At 40.3% G+C, this 16,942-nt stretch overlaps 6 protein-coding genes across 12 annotated transcripts in view; 1 reads left to right on the forward strand and 5 right to left on the reverse strand.

Moving 5' to 3' along the window:
• Positions 1 to 2,184: 2,184 nt before the first annotated feature.
• Positions 2,185 to 3,138, reverse strand: LOC143265520 (uncharacterized). The gene has a single exon (XM_076538162.1). The coding sequence runs from the start codon at positions 3,136 to 3,138 to the stop codon at positions 2,185 to 2,187; it is 954 nt and encodes a 317-aa protein (XP_076394277.1).
• Positions 3,139 to 3,142: 4 nt separating this feature from the next.
• On the reverse strand, positions 3,143 to 4,788 carry LOC105662014 (uncharacterized). The gene is made up of 2 exons (XM_012281412.2): positions 4,198 to 4,788; positions 3,143 to 3,892 (listed from the first exon to the last, which is right to left on the reverse strand). Exons 1-2 carry the CDS (start codon positions 4,786 to 4,788, stop codon positions 3,143 to 3,145), a joined length of 1,341 nt encoding a protein of 446 aa, XP_012136802.2.
• On the reverse strand, positions 4,785 to 5,778 carry LOC105662012 (uncharacterized). Its single transcript, XM_012281410.1, has 2 exons — positions 5,727 to 5,778; positions 4,785 to 5,548 (listed from the first exon to the last, which is right to left on the reverse strand). The coding sequence occupies exons 1-2, from the start codon at positions 5,776 to 5,778 to the stop codon at positions 4,785 to 4,787; spliced, it is 816 nt and encodes a 271-aa protein (XP_012136800.1).
• Positions 5,779 to 6,208: 430 nt separating this feature from the next.
• On the reverse strand, positions 6,209 to 6,640 carry LOC105662011 (uncharacterized). The gene has a single exon (XM_012281408.1). It carries the CDS (start codon positions 6,638 to 6,640, stop codon positions 6,209 to 6,211), a length of 432 nt encoding a protein of 143 aa, XP_012136798.1.
• Positions 6,641 to 7,320: 680 nt separating this feature from the next.
• On the forward strand, positions 7,321 to 13,191 carry LOC143265488 (uncharacterized). 2 transcript variants are annotated; one of them, XR_013040099.1, is made up of 2 exons: positions 7,321 to 10,388; positions 10,533 to 13,191. XR_013040099.1 is itself a non-coding variant. In XM_076538009.1 (2 exons), exons 1-2 carry the CDS (start codon positions 10,026 to 10,028, stop codon positions 10,719 to 10,721), a joined length of 552 nt encoding a protein of 183 aa, XP_076394124.1. In that variant the 5' UTR covers positions 8,278 to 10,025; the 3' UTR covers positions 10,722 to 13,191. The 2 variants fall into 2 exon arrangements, 1 of the variants encoding a protein (XP_076394124.1); XM_076538009.1 differs by having other exon boundaries at positions 8,278 to 10,388.
• Positions 13,192 to 13,332: 141 nt separating this feature from the next.
• The window catches only part of Sk2 (Sphingosine kinase 2), a 295,374-nt gene continuing 291,764 nt past the window's right edge, over positions 13,333 to 16,942 (reverse strand). For 4 of the 6 annotated variants that reach the window (XM_076538006.1, XM_076538003.1, XM_076538001.1 and 1 more), the window contains one exon: positions 13,333 to 16,644. In XM_076538006.1, the coding sequence (XP_076394121.1) occupies positions 16,456 to 16,644 (189 nt within the window). In that variant the 3' untranslated portion in view covers positions 13,333 to 16,455. The remainder of the gene's footprint in view (positions 16,645 to 16,942) is intronic. The other 2 variants (XM_076538005.1, XM_076538004.1) reach the window with 1 other exon arrangement.

A 16,942-nucleotide genomic window follows, 5' to 3' on the forward strand; every position in this document is an offset into this window, starting at 1 on the left:
CCGAAAAGGTTCAGGCAATCTCGGAGTATCCGCCATCGACGACCGTGCGAGGACTCTCCAGCTGGCAGTCGCGGGAAAAAAGAAGAATTTCCAAACCAAGCTGCAGTGGAATCAAGAAATGACGGAGGCCTTCAACAACCTCAAGACAGCGCTAGCACAAGCCACATTCCTGGCTTTTCCTACTCCAGAAGCTCCCATCTCTTTACACACCGACGCTTCAGATACAGCAATTGGAGCCGTATTACAGCAGGAAATTGGAGGTAAACACCAACCATTGAGTTTTTTCTCGAGAAACCTTACGCCGGCACAGCAAAAGTATTCTGCATATGACCGTGAACTGCTCGCAGTTTATGCAGCAATTAAACATTTCCGGTTCATGTTGGAAGGACGCAAATTTACCATTTATACTGATCACAAGCCCTTAGTCTATGCTTTCGACCAGAATCCTGAGAAGGCTACACCTAGACAAATTCGACAACTGGCCTACATATCGGAATTTTCGACCGATATCCGCCACATCTCCGGAGAGCATAACACCGTAACGGACGCACTCTCCCTAGTCCAAGAGATTGGTTTCCCTTCCGCATTAGACTACGACGCACTAGCGGAGCAACAAGAGGACGAAGATCTGCAACAACTCAAGGAGAGCAGAAGCATCAAGATATCCAAGCTCAAAATCCCTGGCCTATCGAAGCCCATCTACTGCGACACTTCGATTCCAGGTCAAATCCGTCCCTACATTCCAGTCAACTTCAGGATGGCCGTTTTCAAAGAAGTGCACGGCCTATCCCATCCAGGAGTCCGCGCAACTGTGAAGCTGATTACTAGTAGATTCATATGGCCAGACCTCAAGCGAGATGTCAAGACATGGACTCAGAGTTGCGAACAGTGCCAGCGAGCAAAGGTCACAAGACACACCAGGACGCCCCTACAAGAGTTTCTAGTCCCCAACGAACGCTTCTCTCACATACATATAGACCTCGTGGGACCACTCCCCACATGCCAAGGTTATTGTTATTTACTAACTGTAATTGATAGATTTACTAGGTGGTTGGAGGCCTATCCGGTGGAGAACCAGCAGGCAGACACCGTCGCACGGAAGCTGCTGGAAGGGTGGATCGCTCGTTTCGGAGTTCCCTCGAAGATCACCACAGACCAAGGTCGGCAGTTCGAGAGCACCCTGTTCAGGACTTTCCAGAAAGCCCTGGGCATATAGCCTGCCACAACGACGAGCTATCACCCGCAATCCAATGGACTGATTGAACGCCACCACCGGTCCTTGAAGGCAGCCCTCACCTGCAGCAACAGCGTTCATGGGTGGACGCTTTACCCCTAGTCCTTTTGGGACTCAGGACAGCGGTAACAGAAGACCGCCACCACCCTGCGCCTACCCGGCGAACTCTTCGCACCCAGCACCCGACTTGAACCCGAGGAGTTCACGAGGCGCCTTCAGGAGCACATGCACGCGGTCCAGCCAGTGCCAACATCAAACCACAGCGAGAGCAAGATATTCGTGCATCCGCAGCTTCTCGACTGCACACACGTCTTCCTGCGGCACGATGCAGTGCGTGCACCACTTCAGCCCCAGTACGACGGCCCCTTCAAGGTTCTGCGACGCCACGACAAGTTCTTCGACATCTGCGTCCACGGAAAAACGAAGCGAGTTTCCCTCGACCGTCTCAAATCAGCATTCAGCAGCGCACAAGGGCTGACGCAGAATCCTGTACCGACTCCAACACCGACGACAACGACCAGATCCGGACGCATCTCCAGACCACTCTCTAGGCTCACCGTACGTTTTTCCTAGGGGGGGAGTGTGTGGCGGACCGCCGCCGAAAATTCTCGACACGCGTGAACGCTCGCTATGCGGCACGAGCGAAAAAGAACATTCGCGAACGCTCGCTATACGGCGCGAGCGTGGAAGAACCTTCGCGAGCCCACGCGCTAGAACGTTCGCGAGCAAGAAATTTCGAGAAAAACAATTGACTATATAAATCGGCCGATTCGCGTACAATCAAGCAGTCAATGTCCAGCTCTCACACCGAACACTGCAATAGTCCTCTTGTCAACGCGCGTTTCCATATCTTGTGCAAAGACTAACTTTATAGTGCAATAGTTTATAGTCTCTAGTACTTAGTTTAGTGTGTAAATAGTTAAGTGTTTATTTTAATAAAATAGTTTAAGTTAATTAATCCGTGTATTCGAACCACGCAACCACTTCACTTCTGTTGTTAGATCACTTACTAATTCTAAGTGAACTGCCTTTACGGCCAGGCACACAAAAACCGCAACATAGACTTTCACGCGCGTTCGGTTTCGGTGCTTCTTCTCCTTAATGTAAAAGGGCCCACAGTAATCCACCCCGGTGTATGTAAATGGGCGGGACTCTGTTATTCTTGCCTCGGGTAGGTTGCCCATAACATAGTCCACCGGTGGTGGCCGGGCTCGAATGCAGCGCGTGCAGGTCTTTATGGCCTGCCAAACCTGGCTTCGACCGTCGATGGGCCAATAACGCCGCCTAATTGCGTACAGGGTGTTTTGTACACCTATATGTAGCTGTAGTTTGTGTTCCGCTTCTATTATTAGTAATGTGACACGTGCCTTCGGTAAGATGATGGGATGTCGTTGGTAAAATGGAATCATCGCATGCTTCAGGTGGCCTCCAACCCGCAATATGCCCTCTCTGTCGATGAACGGGTTGAGTCTTTGCAACTTTCCACCGACATCGAGTTGACTGCGAGACAGACGACGTAGTTCCTGGGAAAAATGTACACGTTGAAGTGTTTTAATCAAGATGTTATGTGCATGTCGAAGTTCTGAGACTGTTAAGTTGCCTTTAATCCTCTTGATTGTTTTCCAGCGGAGACAGCGTGCGACGATCCGCTGCATCTTATTCCACGACGAGTAGGAATCCAGGATGCTCGTGTCTGTTAATGTGCTGACAAGACACGTTGCTGTTTTCTGTTCAGGTATAACTGTGTCCTTGAATGTCAGAATTATGTCGGTTTTTGGCCAAAACTCTTCTTCCTTCGCCAGCCATTCTGGACCATGTTGCCAGGTGGAAGGACGAAGAAACTCTTCCGGAGTTTGACCGCGGGAAATAAGATCGGCAGGATTCTTTCTGGTCAGTTGAAACATACCGCTAATGTGTAATATCTGTTGTTGACTGTATTTTAGATATTCTGTTCGCGATGAATGTTTTCAGAAGATGTGGTGAAGTACGTAACCAGTGGAGAACTATTGTAGAGTCTGACCAGAATGTAGTGTGTTGTACTTGTAAATGCAGGGCTTTTCTCACGGTTGTCATTAATGTAGACAAAAGGAGAGCAGCACACAGTTCTAAACGTGGTATCGATTGGGTTTTTAATGGAGCGACCTTGGATTTCGCGATGAGAAGGTCCACCTGTACCTGCCCGGTCGCGTTTGTTGAGCGCACGTAGATACAAGCCCCGTAGGTCTTCTCACTCGCGTCGCAGAATCCATGTAGCTCGATTGAAATTGGAGAAGCAATAATTATGTATCTGTTGAAAACTGTATTGTTTAAAAGTGGAAGCTGTTTGTAAAATGTAACCCATTCTGTGTAAATGTCCATGGAAAGTGACTCATCCCAGTCAACCCGAATTGTCCAAAGCTTCTGTAACAAGACCTTAGCGAGAATAATGACAGGTCCCAAGAGGCCTAACGGGTCATAAATTTTCGCTATTTCGGAGGAAATGAATCGTTTTGTGATGTTTGTTTTTGCTAGTTGTGGTTTGACCTCGTAGGAAATTGTATCCTGTGAGGAGTTCCAAACCACACCTAGCGTTTTCAAAGTGGATGACTCGCCTATGTGTAATTTTTTGTTGATGGCCTGTTCCGGAAGATCCCTTAACGGAGAGTCGCTATTAGATACCTGTTAAATAATCAGAATTATGGAAAATAACAAAACTAATAATACACTTTTGAACACGAACAAATTATTTAATAAAGAACACAAACAACAAACTTTTTAACTTAAAGATTAACCATTTAAACAGGGATTACTTTTTCTTCAAATAAAACATCACGAACGCTTACATTTTCATAACGACAAGACGGAAGTACAATATTCAATTATTCTGTTTCTAATATTCAATTATTCTGTTACTAACATCGCACATCATTTCTAATACTGTAAGATGTCGCTATATGCTAAATTTATTAATAATTTAACAATACCCATTGTCTAATATTCAATTTGGCTGTATCTAATAGCGATGTCAACTCTTTGCGGATCCTGCGTGCCTCTTCTATTGTCGTAGCTCCTGTGAGTAAATCGTCCACGTAAAAGTCGCGCAACAGAATGTTCGATGCCGTCGGGAAGCGATGTCTTTCATCGTGGGCGAGCTGGACTAGTGAACGAATAGCCAACAACGGAGCAGCTAATAGTCCAAATGTGACAGTTTTGAGTTGGAATGTTGTAATCCTGTCAGAGGAATCGCGCCAAAGTATTCGCTGGTATTTACGATCCTCTTCACGCACCAAAAACTGCCTGTACATTTTTTCGATGTCCCCTGTTATGACGTAGCGGTATAAGCGGAATCGTAGGAGAATGTACAACAGGTCTTCCTGAACCTTCGGCCCTGTGTGCAAGGTGTCATTCAATGAGAGTCCGGAAGATGTACCTGCTGACCCGTCGAAAACCACTCTTAGTTTTGTGGTTTCGCTGGAAACCTTTATAACCCCATGGTGAGGCAGGTAGTATCCGTCAGAAGAGTCCTGATCCTCTGTGACCTGTTCCATATAGCCGAGGTCAAGGTACTCATTCATGACTGTGCGATACTCTTTCTGTAAAATTGTAATTTCCTTTCAAGAGATTCGAATCGTTTTAAGGCTTGTGTTTTTGATTCCCCAAGTTGACCGATGTTATCCTTGAAAGGAAGCGCCACGACGTAACGTCCGTCGTTGTTCCGTTTTGTGTGTCGGACGTAATGTTGTTCCGCGAATTTGTCCGAATCTGAGAGATGTTGGGTCTGTGGGCTCTCTTCAATCTCCCAAAACCGAGCCATACCAAAGTGTAAAGTCCTGATGTTATGGCAGGTCGTGCTGTGGGGCGAATCGGAACCTGGAGAACTCCCCCCGATGACCCAACCAACCTTTGTCTTTTGAAGGTACAACCCGGGTTCTTCTGGTGGAGCTAAGTTAATTTGTCCTATACTCAAGAGTGATAACGCGGCTCCTGAGCCAAGTAACATGTCTATGGGAGCTGGGCGGTGAAAGTCCGTGTCTGCCAGCTTGATGTTTTTAGGAATTTTAATTTTAGATTGATCTATGTGCTGTTCCGGAATGAACGATGCAATTTTTGGAATTGTTAAGAAACTCAATGTACGTTGGTAATCACTGACTCTTGACTGTATCGTAGCTGTAATGTAGTGTCTTGCTACTGTTGATAAAACATTGAGAGCACCAATGGGAATCGAACATTTCTGCTGTGGAATGTTGAGCCTGTTTGCTAAATGTTCTGTACTGAAATTTGTGGTCGCACACGTGTCTATGAGTGTGCGACAGGGAATATGTTGTCTGTTGTTGTCTAAAATGAAAATTTACGCTGTGACGAGTAACTCATTATCTATGGTGTTTACTATGAATGTATTGTATGTATTTGTTCCCATTGGTATCTCAGGTAACGCGAGTCAATTGCTTATCGTCGCTACCTGCTCGTCCGGAGGCACCGATTTTGTAGCCGGTGCGCTATTCCCGGGTTGTACCTGTTTCGGCTGATGTAATAACGTGTTGTGTGGCTGATGGCAGATACAACATGATCCCTTTTTGCACAAATCGGGAATGTGCTCATGTCGTAAACAATTTTGACAAAGTGCCGCTTTGTTCACGGCGTCTAACCTTAGATTCGCTGATAACGCATGGAATTTTTCACATCTTCAGATTCCATGTGCCCCCTGACACAATGGACATTTTATTGGAACTGTATTAGCTGAAGTAGCCGCGGATGTAATTGTAGTCGCGGGAACATTGTTGCTTCTCGTATTTTGATGTTGCGTACGAACGTTGTTTGTAGTGACGAAGGCCTGAGCACGTGTGGTATTTTTGTTATATGAAGGTTTTGTGTATGGTACGCGGTTTTGATTTGAACGGTTGTTGATTGTATCGTTGCCGCGCAATTGGTTCTTTTTTCGAGAAAATCTAATAAATTATTATACGATGGCATCTGTTTGTCTTTTAACGAAACCTCCTAGTGCCATGCGGTGTCAGCACTTATTTTTGAAAGGATTATGGCTATCAAAATGCAATCCCAAGATGTTGTATCTACTTGTAAATTTTTTAAAGACCGTAGGTTTTGGCGGACAGTGTCTACTAGTTCTCCTAATGCTGTCGGGGTGTCTTTTGTCAATTTTGGAACCGCTAAAATTCCGTCACAATGTTTTAACAGAATTCGCCGCTTGCAATCGAACTTCTCCTTCAAAAGTTCTATCGCGCCTACGTAATTAGCATCTGTAGTGCTAAGACACTGGATGCACGCGGCGGCCCTTCCCGTTAATGTCGATCTTAGATATTGGAGTTTCTGAACGAGTGTTAAATCTGTGTTTTGATCTATCATAGAAGAGAAGCTGTCAAAGTAAGAGGCCCATTCTTCTATTTTCCCGTCGAATGTTGGCAACCTCATTTCGGGCAATTTAATGGTCATACGATCAGGCGATTAGCTCTTACAATCGCTGCTAATCGTTGAGACCGTCGAGAGAACTTGGACATAGAAATCGTAAATTTAAAAAATACAAAGAGACTCTCAAAACCAGCTCTGGTACTTGCATGCCATGAACGCGCTAGCAACGTGCAGGCCAAATGTTAGTCCTGTGTATAAATTGCTAGCTGCCTTCGTGAAAAACAAAGTCATAAATCTAAAGTTTTTAAAGATACTGTAGGAAACTCGATTTCTAATATGTAGATTTCTAATATGTCTAAGATTTGGTCCTCCAGAAGTCTCAGCTGGGCTGGATCATCGGAGAGAACGTTCCAGTTTCGACCACACACGCGGCACACAAGGCGTTCATCGCCAATCTGGAAGTCAGCCTTCAACGATTCTGGGAGGTGGAAGAAGGACCGTGCGATCAACACCTCTCCATCGAAGAACGCGAGTGCGAGAAACATTTCGTGGAAAACGTGCGACGTGACGATTCCGGTCGCTATACGGTTGCGTTACCACTCAACGAGAAGAAAAACAATTTAGGGGAATCTCGGTCGCGTGCCCTAAATCGTCTTCTTTCTCTCGAGCGAAAACTGGAACGCAATCCGGAATTGAAGGAACAGTATACCGCGGTATTAAACGAATACCTTGCGTTGGGACACATGTCACAGGTAGAAGGTTTCGACGCGCGTGGCTTCTACCTGCCGCACCATGCTGTCGTAAAACCTTCAAGCGCCACGACGAAGGTTCGGGTTGTGTTCGACGGTTCGGCAAAGACGAGCACAGGTGTGTCATTAAATGACGCATTAATGATAGGTCCGACCATTCAGGACGACCTGTTCTCTCTTCTCCTACGATCTCGCACGTACGCTTTCGTGATTACCGGGGACATTGAGAAAATGTACCGGCAATTTCTCGTTCGGCCAGAAGATCGCGCGTACCAGCGAATTTTATGGAGAAATAAGGATGGCCACGTAAAGACATACAAGTTGAACGTGGTCACGTTTGGCCTCTCGTCGGCTCCATTCTTAGCAATCCGTTGCATACATAAACTCGCAGACGACGAACGGGACGCGTATCCAGAAGCGGCAACCGTCTTAAAGAGAGATCTGTACGTGGATGATCTTCTCACGGGCGCTGATACGGCTCAACAAGGCGAAACGTATGCAGACGCAGATCAGCGACTTGCTCAAGACAGGAGGACTCAATATTCGCCAATGGGCCTCCAACGAACCCAATATTCTCGAGGGATTGAGCGAAGAGCAGATCCATCCAAAAATCTTAGGAGACGCCGCCATTATGAAAACCTTGGGAGTGTCCTGGGATGCGCGAAACGACACAATTCGTTACACGGTCGAAGTCCCAACCAACGGCAAAATCAGCAAGCGCAGCATTTTGTCGACGATCGCCAAAATATTCGACCCATTAGGACTTCTTGGGCCCGTCACGATCATCGCCAAGATCCTAATGCAACGCCTTTGGCAATTGAAGATCAGTTGAGACGAATCACTTCCTGCCAGCCTTCACACCGAGTGGACCACCTACGCGGCACAGTTGCAGGAACTGAACAACATGGAGTGCAACCGTCACGTCAGCCAAAGGGATTGCAAGCACATTGAGCTCCACGGATTTTGCGATTCTAGCGAGCAAGCATACGGAGCTTGCATTTACGTCCGCACGATAAGTGAGGAGGGTCACATCGAAACCCACTTGCTGTGCGCAAAATCTCGCGTCGCGCCGTTAAAAACCATAACTCTCGCGCGGTTAGAGTTATGCGGAGCCACACTCTTGGCATCGTTATATGCCTCCGTCCGAAAGGCGATCGCGCGCGATATCAAGGAAACCTTTTTATGGACCGATTCGACCATAGTATTAAACTGGATCAAGAAACAGCCTAATACTTTAAAAACTTTCGTGGCCAACCGTGTGGCCGACATTCAGCGCAAAACAGACACGAATTCTTGGCGACATATCAAATCAGCTGATTTGATATTACGGGGTGTTATGCCTGCGCAATTCCACAACAATGGATTCTGGTTCCACGGTCCAGACTGGCTTGCCGACCATCGAGCAAGGTGGCCAGAATCAAAGGTCAGCTTGACGGATGAGGTACCCGAATTAAAAAGGGTTACGTGTCTCGTGAGCTCAACCATTTGGAGCGAAGAGATCCTCGCCCGATATTCGTGCCTCAAGAGGCTTACGCGAGTCGTTGCGTATTGTCTCCGTTTCCGCCAACGCGTTGCGGGACCACTGACCACCGACGAGCTGCAAGAAGCTAGACAACGTATCATCAAGCTGGTGCAACTCACCTCATTCGAACAAGACATTCGGGACCTCGAAAGCGGAAAACTACGTCCGAAGAGTAAGCTGCGATCGCTCAACCCACTTCTTGACGAACGAGGTTTGCTACGTGTCGGAGGACGTCTGCAGAATTCGGAGCTACCGTTCGCGCAAAAACATCCGATTTTGCTGCCGAAGGGAAACCACGTGATTGATTTGATCATACGTGAAGCGCACGTCGAAAATCATCACGCGGGCATCACGGCTACCCTCTACAGTGTGCGCCCTCTGCGTATTGGCCCATTGATGGGAAAAATACGACACGAAAAACTATTCGACGATGCGTCAGGTGCTTCCGGGTCAATCCACCTACCGTCGAATACATCATGGGAAACCTACCTGCGGCGCGTATCACCGCAAATCGGCCATTCCATACCTGCGGCGTAGATTATTGCGGACCGTTTTACGTAAAGGAGCGGCGCTATCGAAACCGAGCGAAGGTAAAGGTTTACGTGGCAATATTTACCTGCTTCGCAACGAAGGCAGTGCACCTTGAGGTAGTAGGCGATCTAACTATCGAGGCATTCATCGCCGCTCTCAAGCGATTTATTGCACGGCGCGGACTTTGTCGTCACATATACTCCGACAACGGTACCAATTTCATCGGTGCAGGTAACGAGTTAACCACGATCTATCAATCGCTAGCAAGGGACAAGAAATTGCAAACATTCATGGCCGACAAGATAATTTCTTGGCATTTCATCCCGGCCTTATCGCCACACTTCGGTGGTCTATGGGAGGCCGCTGTAAAGGCGTTCAAACACCACGTCAAACGAGTGGTGGGTGAAGAATTGTTCACTCTTGAACAGTTCAACACTTTCGTAATCGAGGTCGAGGCGATCCTTAATTCGAGACCCCTCACTCCTCTTTCCACAGATCCCAACGATCCGTCAGCTCTGACTCCTGGCCACTACCTAATCGGTAATCCCTTAACGAGCATTACTGAGACTGATTTCAGCGAAACACCGACCAACAGACTGTCCAGTTGGCAGCATATCCAGAAAGTCAGGCAGCATTTCTGGGCCAGATGGCAAAAGGAGTACGTGAACCATTTGAACGTACGACACAAATGGACGACGGGTACACACGAGATCAAGGAAGGGACCATCGTGGTCCTAAGAGAGGACAACCTTCCACCGTTAACCTGGCAGCTTGGACGTGTGGAGACCATACATCCCAGAGCGGACGGGATCATCTGAGCAGTCACGGTTCGAACCAGCCACGGGACTTATCAAAGGAACGTGAAGAAGCTGGCACCTCTTTCGACCGAAGAAGAGGACCTCCCACCACCACGCAATTGGATCACTTCAACGGACCAAGAGCGATCTACGTCTTGATCAATCCGATTGATCAACGGGGGGAGTATGTTCCATCGCTAACGGAACATGAGGTGAGGATTCCCAAAGGGTGTTTATGACAGCGCGTCTACGAACAGCTGTTTTTGAGTTTGAATATTTTAGATTACCAGCAATAGTTGTTTACCTTTTTTCACACAATAGATTCCAAATTTTTAGTTTCGTTTTGTTCTCGACAGCTCAACTCATGTTATAAACTCGGTCCTTCCCGAAGGGTAATTTCGCAAGCAACCGGCGTAACGGTCTTCCTGGCCTTTGAGGGCCTACCTGGAGGGAAAAACCCCGGTGTCGCAGGACTTTGGGTCTTCTCACGTACACACGCGCCTGCACCCCACCCTCTCTTAGCGACCTGGCTAAGGCCGAAATAGAGGGTGGGACTTAGAATCTAGAAACCACACTGATTGGGAAATTAACGAATTTCGGAAAACCCATCAGCGTGGCTTTCCGGACGTCCGAACTTTTCGCGGACGACAGAACGACAGCGGATCGTCACTTGTCGTTCATTTTTCGTATTCGCATCATCGAGGTTCTTGGGTCTCAACTGTTCGGAGACCCACGTCAAAAAAAGGTGTTGCCAATTTAAACATTGACAACATCGGCCGCGAACACCGGCGAGCCTAAACGGTAAGAGGAATCTTACAAATTCCTCCGAGGAAAAAATCCGCGTTGGTGAACGCGCGCCGGCAACGATCATCGCCAAGTTGCCATCGTAACATTCAATGAAATGATTAAATAATATTTTATCGATGATGTAGCTAGTGGCGCATAAGGATTTCCTGCCCTCTTTCTTCAAATTGAAAAGGAAAAAGTTAATATACATAATACAGAAAAAAGATAAAAAGATAATTTTATAAATTTTTCAAAAATCTTTTTACAATTAAACTTCACTTTCTTTATTGATGTTATATTGTGTCTTCTATGTATATCTACAATGTTTACAAACGAATTATTATAAATTAACTATTTAGGAAATAATTTAAAAGTTTTGAAAAGAGAACAGAAAATTGGATGTTATTATTTAAATCAATTTTCATAACTATCTTGCGAATTTTATGGAGTTTGGTATTAAAAGTATTTTTATCCGTTGAACTTGAAGCTCTCCACGATTAAATCCTGAGAGCACCATTAATGCCCAATATGTTAGTGGTCGTGTAATTATTTTATGGATACAGTAGAGTGTAGTCAAGGATTTGAATTGTATATCAGTTACGGGGGCATACACTCAGAAAACTCAAAATTTCTTGTTTTTTTTATTCTCATATGTGAACAATAAAATAGACGTTTTGATATGATACTGGACGGTAGACGCTTAGCTCGAGAAGCACGAGAAAATACATGGTTTTTTTCATTTTCATAGAAAATTTTATAAAATTATAGATAGAACAAAGGATATATGTACTATGTAAAGGAACAAGGGATATAATGTACTAATTAATTAAAGACGTAAAGTGCAATCCAAAGACTTACCAACAAAAAATAAGCTCCATCTACTAAAAAAACATGCTACATACAAATAACCTTTCAAAAATAGTAAAAACGTAAAAAATGGATGTTAAAAAAAACGTGGGTCGTAACCTTTTTCAGGAATGGAAAATGTCTGACAATTTCGGACAACATAATTGAACGGTCTATTCGGTATGTGGATTATATCCATTATAACTCTTCGTATTCTAAAATCTTGCTTTTTTAATGTACATATTTGCATATAATTTCAAATGCTTATTATAAGCGTTGTTACTTTAATAATAACTAATTGTTAGTGTCTGTTTACTTAGAATGTAAGCATTGTGTCACAACAAAATTCTTTATACTGATCATTTTCGTATCACGCCAATTTATGTCATTAATAATTACTCTTTATTTTCGGCTGTAGAATAATCTTTCTAAACAATACTCAATATAAGTTTCTACATAATTATTTTACAAATAGATCTTAGAAAAACAAGACGGTAAAAGTACAACTAAATAAATTGCAAGTACTCTTGTACTGTTATTTTCAACTGATATTATAAACTACTTTACACTTTAAGATATAAACTTTATTGTTTATATCTTTATTGTTATTTTATTGTTATATTCTTCATTTTTTTATATATATATGTAGAATGCTATATACAAAATTCGCGACTTTTTAACATCTTTCCTTGCGATATTTCTAAAATGAAAATATTTTTGATGATCACTATAAAATAGGTAATTTATATTAGTTTCAAGTATTCAGAATAAATAAATTTCAATACGTGCATACCCCAAAAAATAGGTTATCAAAATAATTCTAGTATTTTTGAAAATGCATTTTAAAAGTAAACCATCCCCCTTGTCAAAATCGCTTATTGATACTTACAGTGTCGAATGAATTCCGACTGTTCGTTTACGTTATATAAACAGACTTTCCAAATTAGGGTTATATATATAATTTACTATTCGTCATTATGTTAAGTTATGTACACAAATTGACTGTATTTTCTTTACTGAAATAAACGCCAAAGAAATGAATGTTCAAGAATAAAAAAGTGTTATAAATCAATTTCAATCACCGTTCACCTTCTTTAAAGACATGTGCGCTTTCTTTCTTACAGAAAAATATAATTTACAAACCTAACTTATAATGTACAGTGTATATAATTGTGGCATTTTCGATTTAATAAAGGTTTCAATTTATTAGAATACGCAAGGTGGATCTTCATCTTCGCTCGCCTTAATTATCTCTCTTATGTACAAATATAGTAAAAATATATTCACAACAGTTACATGGTGTTGACGAGGCCATAACATAGCAGTAATGATTTGTTTGCAAAAGGAGGACCTTTAGATATTTTAAAGTTATAAATAATAATAGACAATTGAAGAGATCGAAGTTGATGACCCAACTTGTATATGAACATTTGTTAGGATAGCTGACATTTTGTAATGTAAATATAAAATAGAATTTATTTGGAACGAAACCAAGGAGAAAAATAAAAACTAAAACTCCGGAAAATTGATCTTAAATATTCTACGTGTTTCTTAATCATTTCTACACATTCCTTGGCACAGATTTACAGTGACTTAATTACAAACAATAAAATTTATACAGATCATGTACTTATCACATATGCACGAACGTTTACTGTTTCCCTTTTCAATGCTTTTTAATAGAATTAAATTAGTAATTATGTTTTTTTAACTTTGGAAGCAAGATCTGTTAGATTGTTACACATTAAATAGCCAATTTTAAAACATAAAATGATTGATACAATACGATAACACAAACGTATTATACAATTTCATAAGTTACGTTAATTTGAAGCTTCATGAAAGTGATTGAATGTCAATTACAACAAACAGTGCCTTATTCTTTCTAATTCGAAAAGGAGTGGTAGTTTATTATTCTGCTAATTTAGTACAACATTTGAAGAGAATATAGTGAATGTATAATGTAATATGTCATTATTTTGATAACGATCAATTACAAGAGATAAATTGTAAAGTGAAGCACAATCCAATTCACATAAGAAATTGAGTTAAATAAAAATATATATTTTTGAGTAATATGTAACTGTGAAAAATAAATTATAGCCGTTGAAAATTCTGTAGGTTGGCCATTTTATATGCAACAATCTATCACATTTCTTTTTCAATTCTCATTCTGCATTCTACACTTAAATTGATTAAAAACTTAATTAGATATGAGCTCGTGATCAGATATATCATCGATCATTCCCAAACCATTTTGACGAGTTTGATATGTACGGACAAAATATATAGTAATTTGTACCGAAACATTGACTCTTTTTAATCATAACTTTCACCTAGTTAAAGATTCAAGATTTGAGTGCTATTATAATCAACCCTTTTCAGTAATTTCGTGTCTACTTTTTACAACATCAACAAATACTTTTAATAAAATGTAAAATGTCTAAATGAAAACGTAATTGTATAGAAATAAAAGTAACAGAGATAGCAAATAATATTTAGACATATAAATGATACAAAAAAATTCAGGATAAACGTAATATTGAAAGGTTAACTATCATAGCAAGATCACAAAAAATTTGGATGTCAATATAATTTTGTTTTTTAAGTTTAATTACCATTGTATCATTAAAATTATTTAAAATATTACATATATAGACACCAAAGCGAATCAAATTAAATTTCTTAAACTTTATAAGATTACAAATCAAAAGTGTAAAATCTTAAAATACAATATATGGAATGAATATCATTTTTACATCTTTATAATACTATTATAAATTACATGATTTGAAACAATTTTGAACGATAGATATGGTGAGAAAAATATGATTCTCAAACGTATTAGAAATAATTTTTATATAAAAATGAATTTAATTACATTTTAGCTTTGGTGTTCACATATGGGGCAATTATTAGCCAGTTAACGCATAATACGTATGATAAATTAAATTACTTTATCAATATTAATATTAGTACACTGTTTATGTACATGTATTAGAGTTTAACAATGAATATCTTTTGGCTATCTGCGGCTAACGTAGTGAATTCTGAAAAGGATTAAATCAATACCACAGTGTCGACATTTGGATCAAGCAATTAATAAAATACATATACTGTATCAATGATATATATTAATTTCTTTAAATTCCTATATCGTTTTGTTAACTAATAGTTACTCAAACTATAATTACATTAATTTTGGTAAATAATTTGGGAGAAAATACACTTAACCCTCAGTATACAACTAGAATTGGCAATTAATTTTCACTAAATATGATTGATTTTATGTTAAAACAGAAAGTTTGTTAGAAAGTAGAAGAAATTAAATGGTACACGATATTAGAAACAAAAACTAATTTTTTATCAATAAACAAAAAAAGTAGAAAATATGATCCAATTTTTATAAATTTAACTGCAAACGATGATTTTAATTTATGCGAAAATCCGTAAACCAATTGTAATAAAATAAGGGTTAAGTGTGTACAATCCGATAATTACACTAGTAAGCTTAACAATCATACTTATTAATTAATACAAAACCTGTGAAATATTTCGAAGTTAGACTATTGTGCGTCGTACAGGAAACAGCCCAAAAAGGAATGGCTTAAACTAACAAATGTAATTAAGAATCATTAGTTAACCAACCCTACCGAACAGTATTATACAGAGTGACTCAGCGATAGTATTTGAAACAGGCACGTTACATGCAAAAAAAATGTAATTTTCTTTTTTAAGATATAACATTTTACACTTTAGCACAATTAAAATTATGCAATTTAGGAAGTATGGATTATTAAAGAAAGTATATACATATATTAAAATATTGCATTATAGATGTTATTTTCATTAACTGAGAATTCTCAATAAAAAATTTTCAAATTTTTACAAATCGCAAAATAATTATTTCCTATTTACATATGTAATTAATTTTAATCTATTGTATATTTTGTCTAAAATATACAATATGATTCTTCAAAATAATTATACGCATAAAAAGAATGAAATATAAAAACGAATCACATCATATTTAGGTGCCTTAGTAACCATACTACTTAATGTTTTTTTTCATCGATAAATTCGAAGATGAAGACACAATTCTCAGCTTTATTTTTTCAAATACCAATGAAATCAACAGAATACAATTAATTCTTCATTCATTAGTTATTATTAATAATCAAAAGAATGAAACTAATTTGAAACAAATTAACAAAGCCAATACAGAATGCAATTGTAAATATAGCAGTGCAATCGTTTCTAATATCTATTTACAAAATTTTTAATATTTTACAAATCAAACTTTTGCAGACTTTCTTCTCATTTAATTTCGACGCAGACAACAGGCCAATATAACTGTAAATTTTGCGATCGAATCACTCTGTGCGGATCATGAAACTCTATGAAAGGCTGCGTTTGTATAAATTATACTCGTGGAATGATTTCTAATTTAGATTTACAGTCTAGAATGTACATCTATCACAATTCTCAACTAAATCGTATCGATCGCGATTGAGAATGTGAGTATCTAAATACAGTATTGTCACCTGGACCGTGCTACCATATGCATATATCATTGAACTTTAGGTTCTAGAATTGTACCATTTGATTCCATAACTAAGTCTTTGCGAAGCTAACCGCTAATTTGTATCATTGCGACATCACTGTCGCCATAGACGAAAATATTTCAGCTTGAAGAGGTCCATAGTCTACCAGTTCTCCATCCACTGTTATGTGGCCGTTCACGCCTTCTTCTGGTTCTATTCGAAATGCCTTCACCGGAATCATGTCGATGCCAGACCGTGTTAAATGGGTGCCATTACTTAAGCCCAACAGGAACTAGCACACATAATAAATAATGTTTAATAATCTGGGATCAAGACTTGTAATAAATCTGTTTTACTGGTAACTTATTATAACTAGTGTTAAACTGCGCGTGGCATGATAAGATATATCCTTCTGGAAAAAAAGTTAAATAAAACATTTTGTTAATTTTTATATAAGTGTTGTCGAAGATTAATCCTTTTCTACATTTTGATGTCCAACACGAGACGTACTTACAGTTTAAATGTAATAAACATTATTTGTATTTTTAGGCGTTTAGATTTAAAATTTAAACTACATTATAATTTGTGTA

Source organism: Megachile rotundata, chromosome 12 (assembly GCF_050947335.1).
Source record: "Megachile rotundata isolate GNS110a chromosome 12, iyMegRotu1, whole genome shotgun sequence".
NCBI classification, from domain to species: Eukaryota; Metazoa; Arthropoda; class Insecta; order Hymenoptera; family Megachilidae; genus Megachile; species Megachile rotundata.

Bases quoted from the DNA above. Each gene is read 5' to 3' on its own strand.
- LOC105662012 (XM_012281410.1), bottom strand. From the start codon at position 5,778: ATGTTGTATCTGCCATCAGCCACACAACACGTTATTACATCAGCCGAA. The intron at 5,549-5,726 runs GTACAACCCGGG...TTTTCATTTTAG, and splicing joins TATTACATCAGCCGAAACAG to ACAACAACAGACAACATATT.
- LOC105662014 (XM_012281412.2), bottom strand. From the start codon at position 4,788: ATGAATGAGTACCTTGACCTCGGCTATATGGAACAGGTCACAGAGGAT. The intron at 3,893-4,197 runs GTATTGTTAAAT...ATTATTTAACAG, and splicing joins AATTGAATATTAGACAATGG to GTATCTAATAGCGACTCTCC.
- LOC143265520 (XM_076538162.1), bottom strand. From the start codon at position 3,138: ATGTTTCAACTGACCAGAAAGAATCCTGCCGATCTTATTTCCCGCGGT.
- LOC143265488 (XM_076538009.1), top strand. From the start codon at position 10,026: ATGGCAAAAGGAGTACGTGAACCATTTGAACGTACGACACAAATGGAC. The intron at 10,389-10,532 runs GTGAGGATTCCC...TGTTCTCGACAG, and splicing joins CATCGCTAACGGAACATGAG to CTCAACTCATGTTATAAACT.
- LOC105662011 (XM_012281408.1), bottom strand. From the start codon at position 6,640: ATGAGGTTGCCAACATTCGACGGGAAAATAGAAGAATGGGCCTCTTAC.